The 27,262-nt window shown below is 43.6% G+C and overlaps 1 protein-coding gene across 1 annotated transcript in view; it reads left to right on the top strand.

Annotated features, from left to right (window-relative positions):
• The window catches only part of LAMA5 (laminin subunit alpha 5), a 197,543-nt gene that overhangs the window by 48,179 nt on the left and 122,102 nt on the right, over positions 1-27,262 (top strand). Inside the window, exon 3 of the mRNA XM_083618257.1 lies at positions 17,715-17,832. Within this exon, the coding sequence (XP_083474383.1) occupies positions 17,715-17,832 (118 nt within the window). The remainder of the gene's footprint in view (positions 1-17,714; positions 17,833-27,262) is intronic.

The following is a 27,262-nucleotide window of genomic DNA, read 5'->3' as shown; positions in this document are numbered from 1 at the left end:
AAGCAGACCCAGGCCAAGTGGTGGAAATGTAAGGTGTGCAACAAAATCCCAAGCCAAGAACATTTTTGGGGGGTGATTTTTAAAAATCCATGTGCACTGTGTTTCAGCTATAGACAGCTGCTTACTTGGGGGCAAGGACTGAATTCCCTGTTTAGGGAAGTTTTTAATATTTAATGCTCTATTGTTTTTAACACTCGATTGGAAGCCGCCCAGAGTGGCTGGGGAAACTCAGCCAGATGGGCGGAGTATAAATAATAAATTATTATTAAATTATTATTATTTGCTAAATAGGTGACCATTTCTGAAGCATTTGCTATCTAGGCCAGGAATCAAAGAGCTATTTTAGGTTTACCTACATGGGTCCCTGTAGGATTTTTAAAGTAGGTCTTTTTATACCAAAAAATTAGGTTTAAAATTGGGGCTTGTCTTATATATGGGTAGTGCTGAGGGGTGTTTTCTTAATTTGGAGTCCCCCAAAATAGGGGGCGTCTTATACATGGGGGCGTCTTATACACAGAAAAAATATGGTACCTTTTTGTTGAACATCAGATTTCCATATAATTTCTTTTACTTTTTATATATTTTTATATTTATATCCTACCTTTTGTCCAAGGAGCTCAAAGTTATGTACAGTGGTACCTCGGGTTAAGTGCTTAATTCGTTCCAGAGGTTCGTTCTTAACCTGAAACTGTTCTTAACCTGAAGCACCACTTTAGGTAATGGGGCTTCCTGCTGCTGCCGCGCCCCTGGAGCACAATTTCTGTTCTCACCCTGAAGCAAAGTTCTTAACCTGAAGCACTATTTCTGGGTTAGCGGAGACTGTAACCTGAAGCGTATGTAACATGAAGCATATGTAACCCGAGGTACCACTGTATGTGGTTTCCCCCGCCCTCATTTTATCCTCACAACCACTTTTTGTGGTAGTTTTACACTGAGAGATAGCGGCTGGCTCATGGCCGCCCAGTAAGCTTCTTGATCGCATGAGGTTTTGCTCCCGGATCTTCCAGGCCCCAGTCCAACACAATGAATCATAGTATCACACTGGTGGTCAGCATTTCTTCTTCTTCTTTTTAAAGATTGCATTGAAGGTAAGAAAAAAGGGTAGAGCTTCATTCATTTGTTGCAAGCAGGAAGATAGGGTGGCTGCTGTTTGAGAAATTGTGATTCCAGTCTTCTAACTGGAACCAGTGTGGAATGGTTTATTTATTTCAAACACTTATCTGCTGCTGTCTTCCGATATTTTCCAGCCTCGGAAAATATTTTCGAGGCAAGTTAAGGACAGGAAAATAAATATAAAAAACAACCATTGAAGCAGCCTCCTCTACAGTATTAGTATTTTCTCTTCAACAGCAGTAAAATGATCTAAACATTTAAAGCCTTGGAAAACAATAAAGTCTTGACCTAACATATAAGAGATGCCAGATTTGGCGCCTGTTGAATTGAAAAGGCATGGGAGCCCCAGGGCCAAGGTGCAATCACTGTAAACATTCAATATGTGGTAGCTACCCGCCTCACCTCCGAAGCCAGGGCACCCAGAATCAGTCCTTTTAGTAGCCAGGCAAGTTCACATGAGAATAGCTGACCTTTCAAATATCCAGTGGCTAGACTATTTAGGGCTTTAAAAAATCTACCACTTTGAATTCTGCCTCAAAACCAATCTGGCAGCCAGCTCCTGACAAGATACGTTGAGTCTTGCAGCTGTATCCTGGAGCAGTTGACATTTACAGTTTTTATAGGCACTCCAAATACATCACGTTGCTTGTTTGGTTCTTTGGATCTTGGCCAGAATTATTACTGCTACCAGTTTAAAAGTTCCTGTGGTAGTAGAAGGGCTGCCTCTTTGACTCATAGTTTTTGCAGGAATCGGGGGTTACCTGTTACACTTTCCAGAGAGTGTCTACCTTCTCAAATCCCCATATAAGCTCCATGGCCTAGCTTCTCATTTTGACCATTTCTGAACAGGAACATGTTTAGGAGGTCAGTGATGAAGATGATGTTATTTGTACTCCACCCATCTGACTGGGTTGCCCCAGCCACTCTGGGGCACATGGGCCAAGACATCTCTTTGGGGAGGTTACTAGTCTAATAAATTAATGGCTTTAAATACTTCACCAACCTAATATCCTCCAGTGTTTTGAACTGCAGCTCCCCTTAGCTCCAGCCAGCCTGATCCTTTTGCGGTTGTGCAGGTGTGAGCTAAGCTGTGGTTTTGGCTTAGCATGTCATGCAACCCAACCTCATAGTTTGTTCTTGGGTTTATGGTCCGTTTAGAACAGGCATGGCCAAACTTGGACCTCTGGATGTTTTGGGACTATAACTCCCATCATCCCTAGCTAACAGGAACAGTGGTCAGGGATGATGGGAATTGTAGTCCCAAAACATCTGGAGGGCCAAGTTCCTGGCCTAGAGGAAGACAAAACAATGGTTTCAGCTTTTTTTAAAAAAAATATCTGTAGCAGGATAAATCTTTATTTCATCTGAAGATCACAGGGGGGTTTACAACATAAAAAATGAAAAATAAAACATAAGATATATATTGCAAAAGAAAAAAACCCACCATCCAATAAACCCATTAGCACAGGTTCAAGATGGCAAGCTATGCCCAACCATGGTTTTAGCTTGCAATGACTGGACAATGAGAAAACGGGCCACTGTTTTCTCTCTGGGAGCCTGCAAGCAGTGCCAAGCTCCCACTACCCACATTTTCATTTCATTGTGGGGATTCAGCAGCTCTTGCCTTGCTACCTGGTAAGGTAAGCTGAATTATGAGCTGACTCATAATTCTCCATTTGGTGTCTGGGGCACTGTGATCAATTATAAAAATCCCCATTGTGATGTAAAGTATTCTGAATCTATGTTGATCCTGGGGACAGGCCTTTCCTTACTGAAGCCCAGGGCTTACTCACTGTACAATCCAGCCCATTCCCTGCATGCAGCATTGCTACTTAGAGCACTGCCCATCTTTTCAGGTGGTTACGAATGAGTTGCTGCAGTGCATTGATAAGTTTATTTTGGTATCCTGCTTGCCCTGCATCTCTCCCCCATCCCCTGGCAGTGTTGGGTGCATGTGTCAAACCATGCTGGTGAACGGCATGCACAAGTTTGAAACCGCTGATGAGACATTTCCACTTGGATTTCTGTTGGGACTCTCCATCTCTCTGCTCCTTAGTTAGGGTACAAACTGTGGGTGTGAGGCACGTATGGTTGCTAGCTTATGCCTTTTGGGCTGGTTCTGGAGTCAGGAATCAAGGCCACGGACTGCTCCTGCCAAAAGCATAGATATGGAATTGGACATGTCAAAATGTTAACTCCTTTTCTGACGAGTTTCATTCTTTCCCAAGCACATTCCAAAGATGACCAGAAATGATACTGCCAGTGGCGGAATCCTCTGCTGGAAAGTATTCTGGGGTATGTTAACTGCAAACAGACCTCTTGATTCCTTGGAGAATTTTCTTTCTTTCTTTCTTTCTTTTTTAAAGGGGGTCGAAATAGTATGACATCTCTCATTTGAAAGGTCAGAGTTTGAAATTCCTCATGTAGTTGCAGCACAGTTATCACAGTGAGTCGTTATCTTTCGCATTTAAAAAAATGTTCCAGGGAAGAAGGGTCAGTAGCAGCTGCCGTTCTAGACCTGGACCGATGTTTGTAACAGGCGCAAAATACTACTACTACTACTACTACTAATAATAATAATAATAATAATTTATTTATACCCCGCCCATCTGGCTGGGTTTCCCCAGCCACTCTGGGTGGTTTCCAACAGAACACTAAAATACAATAACCTATTAAACATTAGAAGACTAGGAAACATAGATAGGGGGACCTGACACAGAGAACCCATGACTGGTGGAAAATGCACAGGGATTCTTCTGACAGGGCTTGTTAGCTGAATCCTACACATTGTTTTTAAGACATCAAAAAAGAAGCGTCACATAACCAGATCAAACTAACAGCTGGGTTTCACACCTCTAAACCAAAGCGCAGGTGGATGGGAGCAAAAACTGTCTCAACCCTTGCTTTTCAAGTTGGCACCCTGCACCTGCCATCTGTTCTTGCAGGTGTCTATCCTGCCAGAAATGAGCTAATGATCTCTGCCAATATGCTGCAGCAAGTGGCCCATTAAGCATGCTTTATTGCTAAGAGAGTTCTCTGGACTGAGAAACAGGACTGCAGGCAGGGCTGGGTTATTCTGAAGAGAGATTTACATCATGAGTGAGTACAGGGTACTACAGATACTAAAAGCACAAGAGACAGTGGAGGAAAAAGCACTAACGCTCCTGTTTATGAAGGGCTGCCTATCCTGCCCAGGAGAGCAACTCTTCAAGTTACATGCTTGTGCCAACAAGTGTGATCCTGGCAACTATGAATGCAGTCAGTAACCATTTTTGTGTGTTTGTGTGTTTGTGGGAGTGGGGCAAAGGACTCCTAAGTTGTCTACAGAAGTTGTTTCTGGCTCTATGAGATTCATACACTGCATTTGGCCATAAAAGCACATTCCTGGAGAGGGCAGATCACACAAGCAGAAAATATATTATGCAAATTGGCTGTGTAAGTGTGTGCATCTCTGAACAGAGAGATCGGGTTTGAGTTTCAAACCCAGAAAGGTTAGGCATGCCATTTCAAACTTATGGAAGGTAAGGCTTTCAATGGCTACTTTTCACAATGGCTCTGTTACCTCCAGTATGAGTGCCACTTCCCTCGCATCCTGCAGGTGGACTTGGTTGCCCACCTGTGAGAACAGGTAAAGGTAAAGGTAAAGGGATTCCTGACCATTAGGTCCAGTTGTGACCGACTCTGGGGTTGCGGCACTCATCTCGCTTTATTGGCCGAGGGAGCCGGCGTACAGCTTCCAGGTCATGTGGCCAGCATGACTAAGCCACTTCTGGCGAACCAGAGCAGTGCACGGAAACGCCGTTTACCTTTCCGCCGGAGCGGTACCTATTTATCTACTTGCACTTTGACGTGCTTTCGAACTGCTAGGTTGGCAGGAGCAGGGACCGAGCAACGGGAGCTCACCGCATCACGGGGATTCGAACCGCCGACCTTCTGATCAGCAAGTCCTAGGCTCCGTGGTTTAACCCACAGCACCGCCCGCATCCCTTGAAAGATTATAAAGCTTGATTAAAAGATTTAAAGATTATAAAGCATGATTAAATAGTTTCATTTGTTTATTGAACTAATAGTACCCTCCTCGCCCCCTTTAAAGAAAAAGCTTATAGAAGCTTAGATGGGGGCTTCCATCTAAGCTCAGATCGGGTTCATACTTCCTTAGCATCACCAGGTGCCCATCTCCAGGTGTTCTCTGGCTTGTAGTGAGGAGCCAGTTGGTAGAGCATGAAACACTTAATCTCGGCATCGTGTATTCAAGCCCCACGTTGGGCGAAATATTTTCCTTGTACTTGCTCCCAGCTCTACAGTCCTATGATTCTAGTTTAGAGAGTTGTAGTGGCATAACGTCACTCATCAAATGTTTAGGCCCTCGGGGCATAATGAATATATGTAACAAAATAGTCACACGGTGGGTTTCATTGTCCTGTCACTGCACTGGCAAAGAACGGAAGGGTCTTTGACATTGCTTCAGGGCCCTTCATCGGAAAGTGGCAGTCTGAATGGACAACTGCAGAGGCTCCTTTATGTGCTACACCTCCCTCTGTCCGGTGGTCAGCTGATTGAATAGCTTGAACGTCAAACGCTTCGCTAAGTAACCTAGGAGACACGGCTTCTTAATTTCATGGAAAGACTTCATGCTGGTCCAGGCTCTACCAACTGAGAACTGATGGCACCAATCTGCCCCTGCTGAGCTGCATGCTTAAAAATTTTCTCCCGGTGGAATCAATTCTTCACCAAATGCCAGTAACTGATTTCACCCCCAATAGAATCAGCAGTCTAAGTGGGGGTGATGTAGGCCATCAACAACGTAATTCCCCACCGGCACCACCTGAAATTGCACTACTGGAGTTAAGAAGGCTTAGGGTAGCCAGGAGTATATTTTTGTGTGAATGGACTATGACCTCCATTCTGTTCTGGTACTCAAAACAAAATCCTGGGCTCAGAATTCTCCTTTGCACCAGACTCTTTTTGATGGATCAGAGTTCTGATAAAAGAGGGAAGTGGATTCTCAAGCCTGAAGTCTGCTCTATGCTGGTGTAGCCTCCCCCCCCAAAAAAGGAATGTTCAAAATTGAGACAAAATTGTTGTACTGATTACCAAATGCAAAATGCACCTGAATGACATAATTAATTAAGGTCGCTCACACATTTAAGTAAGGACTTGCTTGCAAAGTGTTTTTGTTTGTGTGTTAAGATCTTTAGCGTTATTGCTATTTGTTGCCTGAGTCCTGACCACAGTGGCGTAGCGTGGGTTGTCAGCACCCGGGGCAAGGCAAGTAATTTGCACCCCCTAACGCGTGGATTTTAGAGAGCTGCGAGTGCGAGCGCGCCCCCCAGATGTTGCGCCCGGTGCGGCCGGCCCCCCCTGCACCCCCCACGCTACGCCACTGCCTGACCACCCCTTTTACCTTCGGTTAGGCTTTAACATTGTGTCTTGTTGCTGTTCTCCCCCTGAAGTTGCAGCAGTAATATATAGTGCAGAGAGGATCCCTTGTGGAAATAAAAAAGGGAGAGGCTTGATTTGTATTCCTTTCCAGCTGGATTCCTCCATAATTAACCTACTGTAGAAAGATAAGAGCAAGTTCACCTTCTCAGGAATGTAGGTCTGGAGATATATATGTGTGTTGTGTGGGTGTGTGATGAGGCTGGTGGGAATGAGGCACCTAGGAGGGTATTGTGTGTGTGCTCTAACACACGTAGATTGCTTTTGCAACAAAACTTAGTATTCAAAAAGGATCTTTATGTGCTTTTCAAAGGTTAAATTATGCAGGGACCGTAAATCTTACTGAACAAGGAAGAAAGTTAAAATGTTTTAGTTCTTATAAACTGGCCTTTAGTGAACTAACTCACAGTCTGGGGGTTTTTTTGGGGGGGTGTTATATATTTTTAAGAGAAACACTGTGTAAGCTGTACCCATGCTGCATTCTCAAAATACAATGTTTACTGGGGAAACTGTTGAGGCTTATATTCCTTCTGTTAACTGATGAACAAGTGAAGAAAAAGGAAAACTATCGAAAGCAAGACAGAAGTGGAGAGGTTCATAGACTCTTGAGATGAGCTACCACAACCTTCTCCAACCAGGTACCCCCCCCCCAAGTTTTGGATTGCAACTCTCATCATCTCCAGACACCACACACCTGGAGAGCATGTGATCTCTCAGCACAATCATGAGAAAGAAACAGGAACTCTTAAAATATGTGGATTAATAAGGTTTCTGCGTAAATATGTGCTGAAGGGTGTTTGTATTTTTCTGGAAGAGTGCATAGTCAAGAAATGGATATAGGAGTAACAAAGCTACTGCTGAACAAAAGAAATGACAAAGTCCTTGATTGATGGACACCTGCGTTAAGTGTTTTACTGTTTGAAAGGAAGTATAAATCACCAGTTGCCACCAGCAGCAATATATATAAACAGATACAAATAGACTCCATCCTTCGTATAGAACTAAATAAGTGCATGGACTGGACTTTCCCCAGGGGACTGTTGTTATTATTATTATTTCATGTTGACGGGCAGGCTATAAATATTATAATATTAAAAATAAATAGAGTGAGCTATCGTTGTAATACATGCAAATGCACAAGAACTTGCTGGATCAGGTCAATGGACCAACTGGTCCAGCATTCTGTTCTCACAGTGGCCAGCCAGATGCCCGTGGGAAACTCACAAGCAGGACTTGAGCGCAAGAGTGCTCTCCCTGCCTGCAGTTTCCAGCAACTGATACCCAGAAGCATCCTGCCTGTGACTGTAAGTATATGAAGCCAAATAAATATTATAAAGGGACGCGGCTGGCACTGTGGGTTAAACCACAGAGCCTAGGGCTTGCCATCAAAAGGTCGGCAGTTCGAATCCCCACGACGGGGTGAGCTCCCATTGCTCAGTCCCTGCTCCTGCCAACCTAGCAGTTCGAAAGCATGAAGTGCAAGTAGATAAATAGGTACCGCTCCGGTGGGAAGGTAAATGGCGTTTCTGTGCACTGCTCTGGTTCGCCAGAAGCGGCATAGTCATGCTGGCCACATGACCCGGAAGCTGTACGCCGGCTCCCTCGGCCAGTAAAGCGAGATGAGCACTGCAACCCCAGAGTCGTCCGCGACTGGACCTAATGGTCAGGGGTCCCTTTACCCTTTACTAAATATTATAAAGGGCCATTTCCATGAGTCAGCTCAAAGCCAAATGACTGTGGTGGTTTGGGACTGATCATTTTACCTGTGTTTTCATCCCACTGGACAATTCCCACCACTCTGCTGAACAAATATTTTCTCCTCCATTATGCAGTGGTTGGCACAGCCAAAAGCGCAGAATGCAGACTGTATGACGTAGCTTACCCCCTGCTGCCATATATATGCTTTCTTCTCTTTGCCATATATAGCAGATTATAGATTTATTCAAGTCTCCGCCTGCTTAACTGGCTTTGACATTTTATAATAATAACAGTAATAATAAAGATCGCTATTATTACTGTAAAAACAGCACCTATGAACTATGGTACGCCTGACAACAACTCTGTAATTAGGGTAACGTTATTATCACCATGTTGCAGCCATGCCAATTAATTCTGCATGGGCAATCAGCTATCCTCCGTTTCTCTCCGTTGAGAAAATGTTTGCTTGAGTCTCCAGAGATATTGAGGAAAATATGAGCTAAATAAAGTTTCTGTGTGTGTGTGTGTGTGTGTGTGTGTGTTTGGAGGGGGAGCAAAATGCAGGCGTACTTCTTGCTATATGAGAGCTTGGCCAGAAAAGCAGAAATAGGCTAAATTTGGCATGCAAGAGTCTGCATTTCTTGCCAGTTCCCTCTTATTTTTAGTCTTTGGAACCCTGTGAATTTTCTCAACATAACCTCACTTGATAACAAGCATCCTGGCTTTATATCCCCATCCTCTGCCCTGTGAGTTCTGCAGGATGTGAAGGAAATAGAGAGTTCATTCCATGTAAAAACAGTGCTCCATCTCCATTCTTCACTTTATACCATGGGATACAGCCAAGTGCAGATAATAAAAGATTTGTATACTATATATATATATATATATATATATATATATATATATATATATCTCAATCTGTACAGTTGAGGACAGAGCAGGACAAGGAACGTGGGTGCGTGAGGGATGGTAAGGAAGAGGAAACAGGTATGGTCCTTACAGAATCAGACCATTAGTTCACATAACCCAGTATTTTCTACCCTGATTGACAGCAAGTCTGAAACAGGGGTCTTTCCCATTACAGTGGTACCTCGGGTTACATACGCTTCAGGTTACAAACTCCACTAACCCAGAAATAGTGCTTCAGGTTAAGAACTTTGCTTCAGGATGAGAACAGAAATCATGCTCCAGCGGCGCAGTGGCAGGAGGAGGCCCCATTAGCTAAAGTGGTGCTTCAGGTTAAGAACAGTTTCAGGTTAAGAACGGACCTCGAGAACGAATTAAGTACTTAACCTGAGGTACCACTGTACTAGCTTCCCAGTCCTTTTAGATGCCAGGGAGCAAACTTAGGAACTTCTCCATGCAAAACATGCACACCCCATGAAGTTGTGGTCCTTGACTGAACAGGGGGAAATGGCCACCAGCCAAAAAAATAACCCCACAGAAACATCAGTTTGGAAAGTGGTTTAGTTCCTCAGAATCTGCATAGGGAAGGCCCCATAGCTCAGTGGTAGAAGATCTGCTTTGCATGCAGAAGGTCTCAGGTTTTGATCCTCAACATCTCCAGCTGGGGCTTGGAGAGACTCCTTGTCTGAAATCTTGGTAGTGGACGGTACTGAGCTAGATGGTCTGGCTCAGTACGAATTGGAAGAATAAAGTATGAAATGACTACTTGATCCCGTTGTCATGTTGTACAGTCAGCCAGAAATAGGAATAATTAGTGCTTCATGTGCTAAATCTTGACCAAGAAATAATTTCCACTGGGGAGTAGAAATGTGAAGGCAAGAAAAAGTTTTGGGAATCCTCTCCACACCCCCCTCCTCCCCAATTTAGCATCTTCTCCCAGCGGAAAAATTGGAAATCTGGGGGGTGGGGAGAGAACCTTCATATGAGCTGTGTTTTTCTCTACTAGAAAAATAATTGCAATGCTTTTAAGTCAAGGTTTCAAAAACAATGTTTTACCTGCACTTTGCTATTTCAAATGGTTGTTGTTTTTTAAAAAACTAACCCTGCAAAACTATGTACAGTATCGGGTGATTACAATTCCTGTACACTATAGGCATGTGTGTTCAGTCATTCAAAAATTTATTATAATATAAAGCACAATGCAAAGTATGCAAAATCACAACCTCAGTGAAACTGATTGTTAAGCTGTTGATCATGGCAGGGAAGGCAACACTCAGATACATTGTTAGCTGCTTGATAATGCATGCGTTGATCCCCTTGAGAAAAATACAGTGGTACCTCGGGTTACATATGCTTCAGGTTACAAACTCCCTAACCCAGAAATAGTGCTTCAGGTTAAGAACTTTGCTTCAGGATGAGAACAGAAATTGTGCTCCGGCGGCACAGCAGCAGCAGGAGGCCCCATTAGCTAAAGTGGTGCTTCAGGTAAAGAACAGTTTCAGGTTAAGAACAGACCTCCAGAACGAATTAAGTACTTAACCTGAGGTACCACTGTACTCAGAAGGATCTTTAAAGATTGACCAGGAAACCATCTGACAGGGGGATATATTATGTGTTCGCTTAACATATGTGCAAGTCAAATCCTACCTGCCTTTCCCAAGCTAGCGTCATCCCACCAGCCCCAGATAACATGGCCAATGTGCAGGGATTCTGGAAGTTGTAGTCCCAACAATATCTGGAGGGCACCAGGTTGGGGGAGGCAAGAGACAAACATTTTACACTTCTAAATAGAATAAAATATAGTCCTTTCTTATGACACAAAAAGAATTGTGTATAAATTAGCTACCACACAAATTTCTACTAGTTTGTGTGGCAGCTAATTCATACAAAATTCATTTTGTGTCCTAAGGGAACCAAATTATATTTAGAACTGATAGAAATATAAGTTTTGCATATATTTCTCCTGAAATTTCCACTTATTCCAATCAACACTGGCTATCTTCTGATGGTGACTGTCTGCTGATGGAAGGAATCTGTCAGCAGAATGGAGAGGGGGCACATTTTGCCAATTCCTCCCTTCCCCCCGCGACTCTCCCAAATCTGTTCCAATGGGTCTCCAGTTCAAACTGTGGGGTTGCCAAAAAAATGACCTCTCTCTTCTTTTGATGATGACTCCCCACTCTTAGATACCATCCCATGTGTCCCACCTCATGGTGTCCAAATACAACCTGGGTGATCTAGTAACAGGGTGGATTATTTTATATTTCACTGCATGTTTATGGAAGTATTATCACAACCCTGTATAACATTTGCCCACACTTAGTTTTAATGGTTGTTATGTTACCAAAAAATTGCAGCGAGCATTCTGCTTATGTTCTGGGCTGTTATTGCAGTGCTAATCAGAATTGCCAAGCAAACCTTTAATCTCTGCTTGGAAATCCATTTTATTACTCTTACTAATACTCTGATTGTTACGAACTAAAGCGTAGTTTGTTGAAGCATGTTAAGGGGTGTCTAATCTGTATGAAAAGATCTTGAGAAAGTGCCTTTGTCTTTGGACACAGACTTGCCATGTAATTGTCACCCGAAAGAGACCACCCTGTACAAAGTCTCAGATGTTAAGAGTGCCAAGTTGCGTGTCGTTTTCCTCTCGGCCAGTGGATTTTGTGGGAAACTGAAAAAGGAATAGCGGATCCCATCATGCCAGAAGCCATACAAAGCTCTGGCAGGGATGTTAAGTTATTCCCCAAAGAGTGAAGCCATTCCAGGCAAGAATTTACAAAGCAAGAGAATGCATAACTTAGTGGGCTGGTATTTAGCCATGATTCCGTTGCCAAAAGAACAGTTGTAAACCAGTGAGAACTGAGTCCTCAAGGAAAGCAGCTGACTATAGAATCTGGCCTGGGCGGTTCAGCTTAATGAGTGGGTAGATGAGACTAATTAGGACCCTTGGCATCTGTTTGCATTCATGACATGATGGGCTTTGCAGCAGTCCTGTGGGTAAAAGCAAGGATGAAGTATTGCTTCTGTGATGTTCTGAAAAAATCAAGCAGCGATTGGAAGCCTCAAATTTGCTTTCCCTCTTGGTGGTTGACCCATTGTAGGAATGTTAAAGCTTTGGAGGGGGCATGGGTTCCTGTTTCATCTCTCTCTATATAGCAGGGCAGTCCAACCTCTCAGACCAAGTGGGCTGAAAGCGTAGTTCCACAGGGAACCCACAGGCTGCCATACTGCCTTGTTGCCTGTGCAAGCCCTAAATTTGATGCCCCCCCCAAGCCCTTGCTCTGTCTTTCCAAAGCCAGGTAGGCAGGGCACAGGACTCGGGGAAAGAGGTGCAAGACTCTGGCAGGGTCCTAGAGATGCCCTACTTCCAGGGCCGTCTTAAGCATATCCGGCGCTGTGGTGCAAAGATCCCTCTGTGGGGACTTCCGGGTCAGCGCCATCGATTAATGGCGGATTCCCTCTGAGCTCCGGAGGGACCAGCTCCGTGGGATCGGGTCTTACCGCTGCGGCAAAGCGGGGACCCTTTAAAAATCACAGGCGGGGGAAGCCTGTGAACGTGGGGACTCGGCGGGCACCATTTGCGCCCCCGCAATCTGCAACTCCAAAACAAGGGAGGGGGCAGTGGAAAATGTCCTCTGCCTCCACCAGTGTCCTGATCCCTGGTGTGGTGGCGGTGATCAAGCAGGCGGACATGCTGGCGGACATGCTCTCCAGTGTTGGGACGCCTGGGAAGGCAGCCTGGGAAGGCTGCGCACCGCCTTTTGCCAGGAAGCAGGAGGAGGACAACAACCGGGAGCAGGGCCATCTTTAGCAGATTCAGAGGCTTGGGAGGGAAGTTGCATGCAGCTTCCATCCTAAACCTCTGCGGGGATCGCTCTCCTCCTGTAGAGGCTTGGGAAGGAAGCCGTACACCCGCCAGCCATATACAGTGGTACCTCGGGTTACATACGCTTCAGGTTACATACGCTTCAGGTTACAGACTCCGCTAACCCAGAAATAGTGCTTCAGGTTAAGAACTTTGCTTCAGGATGAGAACAGAAATTGTGCTCCGGTGGTGCGGCGGCAGCTGGAGGCCCCATTAGCTAAAGTGGTGCTTCAGGTTAAGAACGGTTTCAGGTTAAGAACGGACCTCCGGAACGAATTAAGTACTTAACCTGAGGTACCACTGTAGTTGGCAGGGCGCAGCTGGTGGGTGTTTAGGGAAAGGGGAGGCGGCTGGCAAAGCCGCGCAGCTCCCCTACTCTCTAGGGCGCCCCTGAGAGGCCGGTGCCCTGGCGCAACGAACCACCAAAACCAATGGGAAAGACAGCTCTGCCTACTTCCCTCCCAAAGCTGGGAAAACACTAACTAGGCTTTGAGAAGGAGATGGGTGGACTCACGTGTCCTTCTCAAAACCCAGCGCCTTGCTTACACGCAGGGTGGATTTGCTTTAAATCAAATTGATTTAAATCACGATTTAAATCATGATTTAAATCACTAGTCAGTAAGACTTGATTTAAATCACTAGTCAGTAAGACTTGATTTAAATCTTTTTCTTTTTTTTTACAAGAAGACTCATTCTTGCTGGTATAATCTTAATATTTACAACCAGATGAAGGTTTCATTTTTGGAATAATAAATGTTCAGAGTCGTTTTTACAGTTAGATCAAAAATTACTGGTTTGGTTATACTATTAGAAATACATAGACAGATAATTATGAGATTATGGTGAGGTTTAATAAGTTAACTGTTTATATTTGGACAACTTTTCTGCTGTACTTTATTGGAAGGAGAAAAATAATCATTTCCTTGATAACAATTCAAACAATTTATTTAACTAAAACAGTAACATTATAGCATATGTATCCATGTTTGTTAACTGATGTGGTTAAACGGTTGGTTTTTTAAAAAAAAACATAGACTGAGTTTTAGCACACATGAAAAACTTAAAACAAATCCTTATTTCCTGATGACTATAATGTAACTTAAATAGAAAACTATATTCCTCCTCCAAAATCATTTTATTTTAAAAATCCAATTTAAATTAAAAAAAACTGATTTAAATAAATAAAAAATCCAATTTAAATAAAAAAACCGATTTTTTTGGAATTTTTTTTTTAATTGATTTTTATCCACCCTGCTTACATGGCTTTCAGAAGGCAATTCAAGAGCTTGGGGGGGCATCAAATGTTGCCTTTGGGCAGTGTGTTGGACTACCATGTTCTAGAGGATACCAGTTTTTGTATGGGTTACTCTGGGCTGGGGAATGACCATCAGAACTAGGATAATAGCTGTTGTATGAAATTCTGTGTACAGTTTCCTTTGGGGACAAATCTCAGATTCGCAGCCAACTAACATGTTTGTCAATTCAGTGAGTTTTCCTTGAGCTCCCCAAATTGCTTTTGGGTTTCTCCAACCCTCCAGAACTGATTTGGGGAGGCATAGGGTACATGCCGGGAGTAGACCACTGTACAAGCAGAAATCTTTGTGCTGGCTGAAAGACCTCAGTCGGATACTGTTCCAGTCAGAGTAGACCGATTAGCTAAGTTAGTCAGGTGCATTAATTTTAAATGGTCTGCTCTTAAGTAGGATTAGCATTAGCTACAACCCTATGAGAGCAGTTCTAACTATGGGAAGCAAGTGTAGTTTATGCTAGATCTCATTCAGGAATGAAGTTGAAAGAGGAAAAACAAGCATTTAAAATAGAGCTCGACACACATCAACCTTTTTGCTCGTGTAAATTCCACCAGGTGCCCATGTCATGAAGTTAGGATCCAGAATAAGTCCTCTTCTGCTCTGTCCAGCCCCTGCCCACACAGCCAGAAGCTCCTTTTTGGAGGCTTCCATTGGTGTTGGCTGCAGTTGAGCTGAGGTAGGATGGGGGTTATACCCCAACATATTTCATTATTATTATTATTATTATTATTATTATTATTATTATTATTTTATTTATTAAAGATTTTCTTGATTTACAAAAGTGTGTGCAATGTCTCTCTCTCATATATTTCCCCCCATGTAACATTTTTACAAATCAGTTTCATTTGTCGAGACATTAGGAAGAAAAGGGGGAAAGATGGGGGGAGAGATGGGGGGGTGAGGTCGTGTGGCAAAGTTTCTATTTTACTTACTATAGGTAGGGTTTGGTGTCAGCGTTGCTTGTGCAGGTTCTTTGTTGTTCCTTGTGTTCCTTTGGTGGTGAGAGAGGTTGGAGTTGGCCTAGGGTGTGGGTATTCATTTGTGGTTGGCTGTGGTGGTCTTTGTTTTCATGTGTGAGTGGGGTGGGTGGGTGTTTTGGATCAGGTTAGCCATACTGATTTTTATGCTGTTGGTGGATTTTTGTCGTTGTGCTGTTGGGCTGTGTATGTGATAAAGGGGAGCCATACCGGCGTAAAGGCGTCTTCTTCTGTTTGTCCCCGTGTCAGTTTCAGTTTATTGGTTAATTTTTCTAGTAGGGCTGTTTCCCATACTATTTGGTACCATTGGTCCATGCTTACTCCTGACAGGTCTCTCCAGTGTCTGGTTATGGTGTTTATGGCTGCTGAAAGTAGGTGGGTTATGAATTCTTTGTGGTGTAAGTGGGTGTTATTCTCTTGGAAGATGTTTAGTAGGGCCAGTTCTGGGGTGATTTCTAATACTTGCTTGGTTATTTTACTTATTTCACATATGGTTGTTGTCCAGAATAGTTGGGTTTTGGGGCACTCCCACCACATGCGGAGGTATGTGCCTGTGGAGGTGCACCCTCTCCAGCATTTTGGTGAGGTTCCTGGGTATATTAGCGCTAATTTTCTTGGTGTTAGGTACCACCTGTAGGTGAGTTTCAGAGTGAGTTCTTTTCATTGATATGGATTTAAAGGGGGGTTTAGACTACATTTTGGTCCATTGAGACCCCAACATATTTCTGGCCGAGACAGGATGGGGAACCTATGTGGATATCTGCCAGTTCCTAAGTTGCTCATCCTGTCAGATACTGGTCTTGATTGTCCTCTATAACTGGGACTTTCTTCTGTTTGGGGCTCAAGGTCCATAGGCTTGAATGACACTTTGAAGCATTTGCTTCCCACTGTGTGTGTCCTGCACAATTTAGTTCACTGTGTTGGACTCGAAAACGCACGCCGTTGTAAGCATTATATTTCCTCTATGTGTTGATCTTGCAGCGTCCTTACCAGTAAAAGAGGCTTCCCCACCCCGCCTTTTAAATATCAGTTTTTGACAGGATGATAAAGTGAAGATTTTTGGAGAGAGCCAGTGCCAGCTTGTGAAGGGAACGTCTGTTGCTGAGTTTGTTTTTTCCTAGTGCTGACATTTTAAAGCTGTACATTTATTTCAGTCTTGGCAAGGACGTGGTTGCATAAATCAGCGTTCGAACTAATTGGGAGCAGCTCAAGCGGAATGCTAAGAAGGCCTTATCAGAAGCTACTTGTTGCCCTTGCCTATGGAACTGGCTGGGTGTTTTATAGACTGCACTCTTTCCTCTCCATCTGTCTGGACTGGCAAATGCAGAATTAACTGCACCAGGGAGTAACTTATTTCAGGAGCAGGAGTCAACCCTACTACAAATTGATAAGCTGATATACAAGTCTCCAGAAGCAGAGGAAGTGGTTTCTAGAATTCTTCAAGGTTCTAGATGAGATTACTGAAACTTTTTGATTATTTTATGCCTGGCTTGTTGTAGTTCATGATTAAGCCCTCTGCCTTTACCCCCTTAGCATGCAAATCTAGCTGTGTACGAAATTGCTCTCGCCTTGGTGGTCCACAGTGTTTTGAGTAACTCTGCTGTGTTTTTTCAGGTTTGATTTGTGACTTTTTTTGCAGGCGGTACTGTTAAAGACACTACCTTGTAAGCTTGTTAAACTTTTCAGGGCTCTTGAATAGAAACGCTCTATTTTTTCCTGTTGATTGCTGATTAATATCTTCCCTAAATTGACCAAGCATCAGTTCCCTTGGGGGAGTGGGGCGGCATTAATTAATTATTTGTTCTTTGGTTGTTGTTCTTTTTGGAAAAATATAAGAGAAAAACAAGAGTTAATTAGCAATTAAGGGCTCGCTCTTTTTCCCTCTGCAGGAAGTGAAACTGGAACTAGGGCAGTCATAGAATGAGCATTCAGGGGCAAATCAATCTATTACTAATTCACCAGCCCATATCTACAGGAAACAAACAGAGGTTGAACCTGCAACCAAAGGCTTTCAAGTAGCATTAAAGAGGAACTTTGCTGAATGGAAATTACTCATGAGTAGACATATTAGAAGGCTCTTTGCCATAAGTCCCAGCGTTTCTGGATAACACAGCAGTATATTAAGCACTTGTGGAATCTCTATTTCAATTCTTCCCCCCTGCAATTTTATGTAATGAAAATTGCAAATGAATCTTGCAAAATGTCAGAAACACCACAAAGGAGGATAAGGCAGTGATACAATCTGGTTTTGATTCATGATTAACATTGAAATAAAAGCTTGGCAAAAGTGTCTTCACCGTATATTCAAAGTGCTGCTCTGTGCATCTGTAACATAATGAAGATTTTGTGCACTGCTTTTTATCTCAGGCTGAAATTCACCTCTGTTTCTTCTTTCTCTCACAGCTCTTCCATGTGGCCTACGTCCTGATCAAGTTTGCAAATTCCCCTCGCCCAGACCTGTGGGTGCTTGAGCGGTCAACGGATTTTGGACTTACATATGAACCTTGGCAGTACTTTGCCTGTGAGTATGAGAGAAAAGTGGAAGGGATGTGGCAGTGGAGCCACGTTCACCAGGGGAGGGGAGCCTCCAGTCTTGGCCTGCCAGGGATACAGGCTGGCCCGCAAGGCCATTTCCCCCAACAGCACCCACCTTTCCCATCAGCTGATGTCTCTTATGATGTCATCTGATGGACAGCAGGGGGTGGGCTAAGTTCTATGTTGGCTGAGTGTGCCAGTTCCCAGGAGGGAACAAGGGTGTGCAGCCAAACTGAGCAGGATTTAACCCCTGCTCATGAGCTATTGAGGGACGTGGGTGGCGCTGTGGGTTAAACCACTGAGCCTAGGGCTTGCCAATCAGAAGGTCTATGGTTCGAATCCCCGTGACAGGGTTGTTCGGTCCCTGCTCCTGCCAACCTAGTAGTTCGAAAGCACGTCAAAGTGCAAGTAGACAAATAGGTACCACTCTGGTGGGAAGGTAAACGGTGTTTCCCTGCGCTGCTGTGGTTCGCCAGAAGCGGCTTAGTCATGCTGGCCACATGACCCGGAAGCTGTATGCCGGCTCCCTCGGCCAATAAAGCGAGATGAGCACCACAACCCCAGAGTCGGCCACGACTGGACCTAATGGTCAGGGGTCCCTTTACCTTTTACATGAGCTATTGGGCTCAGTTTGACAATATTCCACAAAACCTCTTCCTGATTCCCTTTGCATTGGAATCCCTTGCTATAACAAAGGCTTTCCCCCTATGTTTCAGTAGGGTTTTTGATGGAGTTTACATTGAAAGCCCTGTTTAAACGGAAGGGAAAACCTATGCTCCTGCCATCATTGTGACACCAGGTGATAGACGGGTGGGCATCCCCACCTACCTGTCACATTTGACTGACGAGGCTGATCCTAGTAAGGACCTGGCCTGTGGAGCAAAAAAAGTTTCCCACCTCTGACGTACTCCAGTGGCCCTGGAGCAAAAAAACAGCCAGCATTTCATGACTTAGGTAAAGCTCTGTATTATTTCTCCCCTTTGCTTACTCACTTGTCATAGTGGTATATAGAATCTGCAGGTTCAACTGAATACCAAAACAAAAAAAAAAATTTTCCTTCCAGTAGCACCTTAAAGACCAACTAGGTTAGTTCTTGGTATGAGCTTTTGTGTGCATGCACACTTCTTCAGATACAGTGAAACAGAAGTTGCCAGATCCTTCTATATAGTGAGAAGGTGGGGAGGGGTATTACTCAGAAGGGTGGTGGGAATGGGTGATTGGCAGATAGCTGTGATGAGCCTGTTGACGACTCTTAACGACTGCAATAGGTCTTACAGGAAAAAGCAAGGGGTGAGAAGGTGAAAAATGGCTTTGTCATGTATAATGAGATAAGAATCCAATGTCTTTGTTCAGACCAGGTCTCTCCATGGTTTTAAGTTTGGTAATGAGTTGCAATTCAGCAGCTTCTCTTTCCAGTCTATTTCTGAAATTCCTTTGTAGTAATACAGCTACTTTGAGATCTTGTATAGAATGTCCTGGGAGATTGAAGTGTTCTCCTACTGGTTTCTCTGTCTTGTGATTCTTGATGTCCGATTTATGTCCGTTTATCTGTAACTGAATACCAGTTGATGGAGAACTACAATGGAAGAAGCTAGTGCTTCCAGTCCTTTCTTGTAGACTTACCAGAGGCTTCTGGTTGGCTACTATAGGAAGCAGGTCTGGATGAACCTTTAGTCTGAGCAATCAGGGCTCTTCTTATGCCTATATCCCAACCAGAATGCCCTTGCATCATACAAAATACCTTACTGTACAGTCAGCCAGATTTTCCACATTAACGATCTAGCATCTTGAAAAGGTGTGTAGATGAAGGAATTTTGGCAGGTGTAATTTTCCAAATCAGCACAGCAGAACTGTGACCTGACATGTTGCTTTAAGTTCCTCCCTTAGCTGTTGTGCAAAAGGTGCAAGATCCCTAAAATAGCTGTTTCTGACTTGGGGTACATGGGTTTCAGTGTGTGATAGGCTTTCCTGGAAGAGATTCATCACCGATCTCTCTCAAAGTGGATTTTGGTTGGGTCAGGAGGTATGGTTATCAACCCAAACTACCCTCTTGTACAGTGAACTGTTGATTGTTTCATTTCTTTAAGATAATGTGAGTGGTAGTCAGTTGATGGAAGGGTGCAGGCTGGATCAGACCTGCAAAGCCTCTTTCTGAGCAGCCATAGGGCCAGGATTCACAAAGGCATTGGTCGGATTGCTGACATTTTTCTCGGATGACTCTTGTGTTTGTAACAACTGTATGACAAACAAAAATGCAGCAGATGGAGTATTTTGTGGCCTGCAGAAACAGGAACAGTGGAGGGAAAGTTACTTGTTGAATTTCTTGCATTATGCAGCTGTTAAAAGCAGAGGCAGCTAGCCAGAGAAAAAAATAAAGGAAATATAAAGCCCTATAAGTACCATCTGGACCTATTCTGGCAGTTCAAGAGGTAAGGTGGTCTTGGAGCAATTAGTAGGTGAACATGTTGATCAAACAGCTGTTAAATCCTCATCTACAGGGACCAGTTGAAAATATGGCAAATGTATTTGAAACTTGTTCTTGACTTGTGTTATTCTGCTCCAGGACACACTCTACACTTAGCATGCCGTATGTTTTTGGAAATGTATTGTGATGGGATAGTTGGGTGCCTAGTGAAGAATGTGTTTTTCATCACTGCTGACTACTCAGAAAGCGTGTAATGATTGAAAAGATGAGTTATGTTTTGAGTCTCAAGTGTGTTTTTTTATTTTACTTTATTTTTTAACAAGGAGACTCAGAATGACTTGAGGTTGATAATATTTGCAATATTGCATCCTTTCTGGAATGAGAGGAAGGAATGTTCTCTTGAAGCTAACAACAAGGGGGTTTGTTTGTTTGTTTGTTTGTTTGTTTGTTTGTTTGTTTGTATACACTGCTTGATGGTTTAAAAAAAACCCCTAAACCTCAAGAAGAATAAATGAATAAATTTATTGCAGGTAAAACAGTTGAAAGCTGCAATATGAAATGTTCAAAAAATTAAAATGAGAAATGAACTAAAATAATATTAAAACACACATCAACGTTCTAGATATTGGGGAGGCTTGTCCAAACAACAGGTTTCTAAGCAGGTGCTGGAAAGAATACAGTGAAGGTATCTCTCTACCTGATGTCAGCAGGCAGGGAATTCCAAAGTGTAGGTGTTGCCATACTAAAATAATGATTTATTATCAATGTGTTCTGGTTTGTGGAGTTGCCAGGAAAAGGGGTGGGCTAATGGTGCAAATGCAAGTGTAGAAATACAATCCAAAATATTCCAGGTCCTGCACCTATACAGTGGTACCTCGGGTTACATACGCTTCAGGTTACAGACTCCGCTAACCCAGAAATATTACCTCGGGTTAAGAACTTTGCTTCAGAATGAGAATAGAAATTGTGCCCTGGCGGCGTGGCGGCAGCAGGAGGCCCCATTAGCTGAAGTGGTGCTTCAGGTTAATAACAGTTTCAGGTTAAGAACGGACCTCTGGAACAAATTAAGTATTTAACCCGAGGTATTGTATTCTGATAACAGAAAGAGGGGTCCCAATATGTATAGTGAAGAGCTCATGAGGAAATGGTTTTTCATTGCTCACTCATTTTATCTGTGTTGTTGTATCCTGGATGTAAAGAGTTTTATATATTTGCTTAAGGAAGTTGCTTTATAGGTTTGGTCCTGACATGATAAGCACCCAGACATACGCCTTGTCTTTCCTAAATCTCTGCAGTTAAAGATTAGAGCAACCTGCAAGGAGGTTTCTGTGTATCTTTCTGTGGTCTCCCATTGTGATGTTGTCTTCTTCCTGCCTTTTACTTTCCTCATCCATCATTCCTAGCATTTATTGGAAAGCTAACATTTCAGCCAGAAACTCTGTGAAAGCTTGGGGGCATATCCTGACAGGAACAACCCACCAGTTTTTTTCTGAAAGCAGTCACAATTAGGAAGTACCATTGTGCCATACGCAGAAAGAGTCATCTTCAATCATTGAGCATCTGGGGGAATAAGCAGGATCCTCAAACTTCAGCTAGCCTTGGCCATGAGCCCAAATTTGTGGTTGCCACAACTCTGCCCTCCCACCAAATCAGGGGAGGGTCAAGAACTTCTCTCTGACCTTCAGAGGTGCGTGGAAAACCTCCAAAGAGCAGCACGAGGGGAGAGAAAATTCCCAGCTCCCCTTCTCAGGGCCAAGCTTGGGAAGATGGAGGGAATTCATATCTTTAGTTGCATATTGCTTTGGAGGTTCTCAAAAATGCAGTGTGAGATCCCTCCAAGCCTGTCATTCTTGTCCCAGAAGTGAGGGTAATTCTCAACAAGGCAAGTGTTATGAAAAACTTTGCAGGTCCTTGTGGATTTGGTGGTGTCTGTAATTCTGTTAGTCTCTTTTTATCTCTCCTCCCTTCTTACAAGTGAGATGGATAAGCAGTAGCAGCAGCAGCAGCAGTAGTAGTACAGTGGTACCTCGGGTTAAGTACTTAACTCGTTCCAGAGGTCCGTTCTTAACCTGAAACTGTTCTTAACCTGAAGCACCACTTTGGCTAATGGGGCCTCCTGCTGCCGCCACGCCGCTAGAGCACGATTTCTGTTCTCATCCTGAAGCAAAGTTCTTAACCCGAGGTAATATTTCTGGGTTAGCGGAGTCTGTAACCTGAAGCGTATGTAACCTGAAGCGTATGAAACCCAAGGTACCACTGTAATAGTAATACAGTCATACCTTGAGTTGAATGTGCTTCGGGTTGAGCACGTTCGAGTTGCGCTCCGTGGCAACCCGGAAGTAACAGAGCACGTTACTTCCAGGTTTCGCTGCTCGCTCATGCGCAGATGCTCAAAATGACGTAAAATGCATGCGCGGAAGCGGCAAAACGTCACCTGCGCACATGCAGACGCGCCATCACATCTTGCCTTCCATTCGGGATGTGAATGGGGCTCCGGAATGGATCCCATTCGCATCCCAAGGTACCACTGTAATAGTGTAAGTTCTTAACATTCTTACATCTTGTCACAAGACTTCACGTCTGCTGCCTGCAGTTACGATTAATACTAATGTTCCCCCATCATTGTATCTGAATGTCACAAATATATTAAAGTTTGTAGTTCAGAATGTTTTTTTAAGTCTAATGTGCTTCTGAATATCTCACTCATTTTCAGAGTAAGTTGGAATAGTTAGCTCCCTCCCTCTCTGAACCCATAAGTATCTTTCACAAACACCTTCTTGCTTCTGTCCTTTGATCACAAGTTTTGCATGCTGCTTGGGCGTATGCTTTGAGTGGCGAGATGCTTCAACGCCTTGTCTTTGTTTTCACTCCGAAGCAGATTTTTCACTTAGCACAGCATCTCTCTTATTTGCACAAAATGGCCCTGTTTGGAGACCAACCCATCTTTGACCTCTGTGGCGCTAAGCCCAGCTGTGTCACTTCTTGGCAGACATTTTTATCTAATTAGTTGGCAGTGCCAAGACCAATTTGGCAGGACCATAGCTATATCAATTTATTGTAGGACATGGGAAGAAGAGGTGGATGTTTTTCTGAAGTCTCGTTTCCTCATTGTTTGTGGTCCCAAGTTGGCTTTGGAAGAGGAGCCTGTTTCTGTTTCCTGCAGCCTAGACAATTGGTATTGCCGACCAGACATTTAGGGCTGTCTGTTGTTCCTCCGGTAGTTCCCTGGGAAAGGGAAATTAAGGAAATTGGACAAGAGAATTTATTTCTCAGTTTGATGTTGCCTGCTGGTTTCCAGAGCAGAATCTGAGACATGCTTTACCAAGGAGCGCCAGCTTGTTCTGCAAATATATCATTATGAAGTTCGCAGAGAGCAGCCAAGCTACTCTGAGCATGTCAGGCACCAGGTCCTCCAGGGAGCCAAAACAGTAATTGGTAGAAGATGTGAGCTGATCTTTACTGTGATCTTTTAAACAGAAAAACCTGGTGAAGGAGTGCCTGGAAAGACTATACGGTGAATTATCCCCTTGGGTGTGATTCCATCCCTAATTTCTATGACAGTGTGTATCTGTGAGCTCATTAGGTTTCCTTTGTGGATAGAAGAACAAGAAGCATGTTTGTCTTAAAATGAGTTTCCCTCTCGCAAATAGTAGCGGAATATTTTTATTTAATGACTCACATTTTATTCATTTATTCATTTTCTTCCTGTTTCAAAGAACCTTCTGCTGAAAGACACCCAAGGGCTATTAGTAGTAGCTAAGGTGGTCCTTCCTCTTCTGTTCACTGTTTCTTAACTCTAGTTTCTTCTTTGTGGTCTCTGTGCAGGTGCACTCATTGCATTCTGCACATGTGCAGAGCATAATTAGCCTTCTAGAGCTTCAGTCAGTGCATTTTTGGTAGGATGGACACTCCCAATTGTCTAACACAGGCTTCCTCAAACTTGGCCCTCCAAATGTTTTGAGACTACAGTTTCTATCAATTCCTATCACCACTGGTCCTGCTAGCTAGGGATCATGGGAGTTGTAGGCCAAAAACATCTGGAGGGCTGAGTCTGCGGAAGCCTGGTCTAACATAATAGAGGTGCTTCTATAGTTATGGACTATTTCCTGTAGCAAAGGGACAAACCCAAATCAAAGGTTACCAAAAGTTTTGGATTATGCTCCTAGGGTGTACAAAGTCTCCATTCAGTTGCAAACCAGTATTGGATGTCGTAGCCAGCAGTTAGCTTGCAAATGAATTTCACATGAGAAAGTCAATCATTTTAAATTGGCAATTTTTTTGTTCAGCAATTTAAATCATGATGGTTTTGCTCTGTTCACATATTGTGGTGATCCGAAATGTTTGTTGTGTGTTTGGAAAGAAGGGCCACCCATCTCAACAAAACCCCTTCTTCTTCTTCTTCTTCTTCTTCTTCTTCTTCTTCTTCTTCTTCTTCTTCTTCGATATGGCTCTGCAGACCCCATCACCCCATGACTTTCCTTGTGCAATTGATAGGTGAAAACACATCATTGCCCGAGTGCTCTCCAGCCCCTTCCTTCCAGTCTCCAAAAAACCAGAAGCTTATCTGCCCACCCACCACTCTCCCATTCCCTTTGCTAGCTGTTTCTGCCACAACAGAAGATTCAAAGGCACTTGTCCTTCCTACATCCCACTCTCTACTCCAGTCTGCACATTTATTTTCCTCTGCTACCAAGGCAATTCTTCCCAGGGTGGTCTCCTTTGAAACCGACCACCAAACCTCCCTCTTAGCATGATAGAAGTTTGTATTTCAAAGGGGAACCAGACTTTTATAGAAAGTAACAGAGCCTGACCTTGCATGCTGCAAGCCCCCATTCCACCTGTCGGTCATGGAACAGTGCCATGTGGTCGCCGGGTGCCAGGTGTATCTGGACACTTAACCAGCATGACTGGCAAGGAGGAGGAGAAAGAATTTGGCATGGTGGGGAGTCAGTGAGAGTTGGCAGCTGGTTCTCTCGTTGCCTCCTTGGCCGCTGCATTCTCCAGACATTAGTGCCTCTCAAATGCACAGCAACTGAAGTTTCAAAACACTGCTCCAGAAGCATGAGGTACACCTCCTGGGCTTTAGCAAAAGTTGTGGCGCTAACTAGATGTGATGCTAATTGTGTATAGTCAAAAAATGTGCACTTAAATATATAAGGGTGATTTTCTTCAGGGATGTTTGTGTGTGTTTGTAAGAGTTAAAACCACCCACACCATGGCCCTAGTCCTTCTCCCTCTCATTTGCTATTTCAGCTTTTCATGTGCCCACACACAATTACCCTCAGACCTAGCTGGAACCTCAGTTGCGGATTTTGAGGAATGCCAGTGGTCACAACATCTCTCTTCAGCCAATTCAGGATATTTTGTTGTGTGAAGCTATACCAGGTACTTATATTAGGCCCTTTAAATCTATGTAGCCTACGCTGAAATGCTGTCTTTCGTGGTGATCATTTTACTTATTTTTTCCCCCGATTTTTTTTTATTGATTTTCACAAAATTATAAGCACACTAACTAAACAAACAAACAAAAATCAAACCTTATTAAAACTAATCTTATTAACATTGTTAAGTGACTTCCTCGTATCCCCCTGGTTGAATTTCAATGCATATCATTTTAACGGTTTTCCAAATCAAAATTCTTATAAACTTAACTTAATCACTTAACATCATTCTTTCTTCCCTCATTTTACTTATTTTTGGTTCTTAGTTATTTGATACCTAGCTCTCTTACTGTTAAGTTGTGGGCGAACATATCAGACGACACAGCGATTCTTCCAAAGCAGCTCTTTATTTGTAAGCTGGAACAGAACTGAACTGAAGGGCTCTGTCAGCCTGCTTATATAGAGTTCCAGTACCTTGTTACTGTAACAACTTTCTAAAACTATCCAATCACTGAACGTCACTTTCGATCCTTCATTTGCATAACTATCTACAGTATCCCCCTGCTGACCCAGGGTGAGAACTTCAGTACATAACACTTACCAGTTCATGAACGCTCTGGAGCTTTTTGCCCAGCAATGCCTAATAATAATAATAATAATAATAATAATAATAATAATAATAATAATAATTTATTTATCTATACCCCACCCATCTGGCTGGACTTCCCCAGCCACTCTGGGCAGCTATCTTCCATTAGAGAAGCACTGTGGTGTCAGTTCCAAGATTTGGAGGTGGGTGGAGAGTTCGAGGGGCACTGTAGCATGTCTTCCTTAGCGTAGCCAGTTAGCTTAGCCATTCTTGGCAGGAATCAAAAGCTCAGTTCCTTCTGCAGCTGTTTCTGGACGGGCCTTGAGGAAGTGGGTTGGGACCTGTGCCTGGGATAGTAAGATTTCCAGCTCCAAATCTGCATGGGGCTTGCATTCTTATGAAAGCTGCAGAGATAAGGAAGACAGGTCCATGTTCCTTTGCACCAGCACTGCAGGTTTTCAGACGCTTTTCAGAGTGCCAACTAATGACGCTTTCACAAATGCATAGGAATCATAAGATGAGTCAAGCCATTGGTCCACCTTGCTCATTACTGCCTAAACTGGCTGGCAGTGGCTCTCCAGAATTTCACACAGGGCTGTCTCCCAGCCCTACCTGGAGTTGCTGGGGAGAGAACCTGGTACCTTCTGCATGCGAAGCAGATGCTCTCTCATTGCATCGCAACCCTTCCCCAAAGTAGCCACCGTTGCTGTTATGTACTGAAGTCTCACCCTGGGCCAGCAGGGGGATACTGTAGATAGTTATGCAAATGAAGGATCGAAAGTGACGCTCAGTGATTGGATAGTTTGTATGCAAATGAAGGATCGGAAGTGACGTTCAGTGATTGGATAGTTTTAGAAAATGGCAACAGTTACATTGTTCTGGAGCTCTATATAAGCAGGCTGACTGAGCTCCTCAGATGAGTTCTGTTCCAGCTTACAATAAAGAGCTGCTTTGGAAGAATCGCTGTGTCGTCTGATATGTTCGCCCACAACTTAACAGTTGCACTTTGTAGGATATTCCC

The sequence above is a fragment of the Podarcis filfolensis genome (genome assembly GCF_964270895.1).
Source record: "Podarcis filfolensis genome assembly, chromosome: 6".
Taxonomy (NCBI): domain Eukaryota; kingdom Metazoa; phylum Chordata; class Lepidosauria; order Squamata; family Lacertidae; genus Podarcis; species Podarcis filfolensis.
The sequence above is the reverse complement of the archived record's forward strand: the minus strand, read 5'-3'. Positions and strand labels throughout refer to the sequence as shown.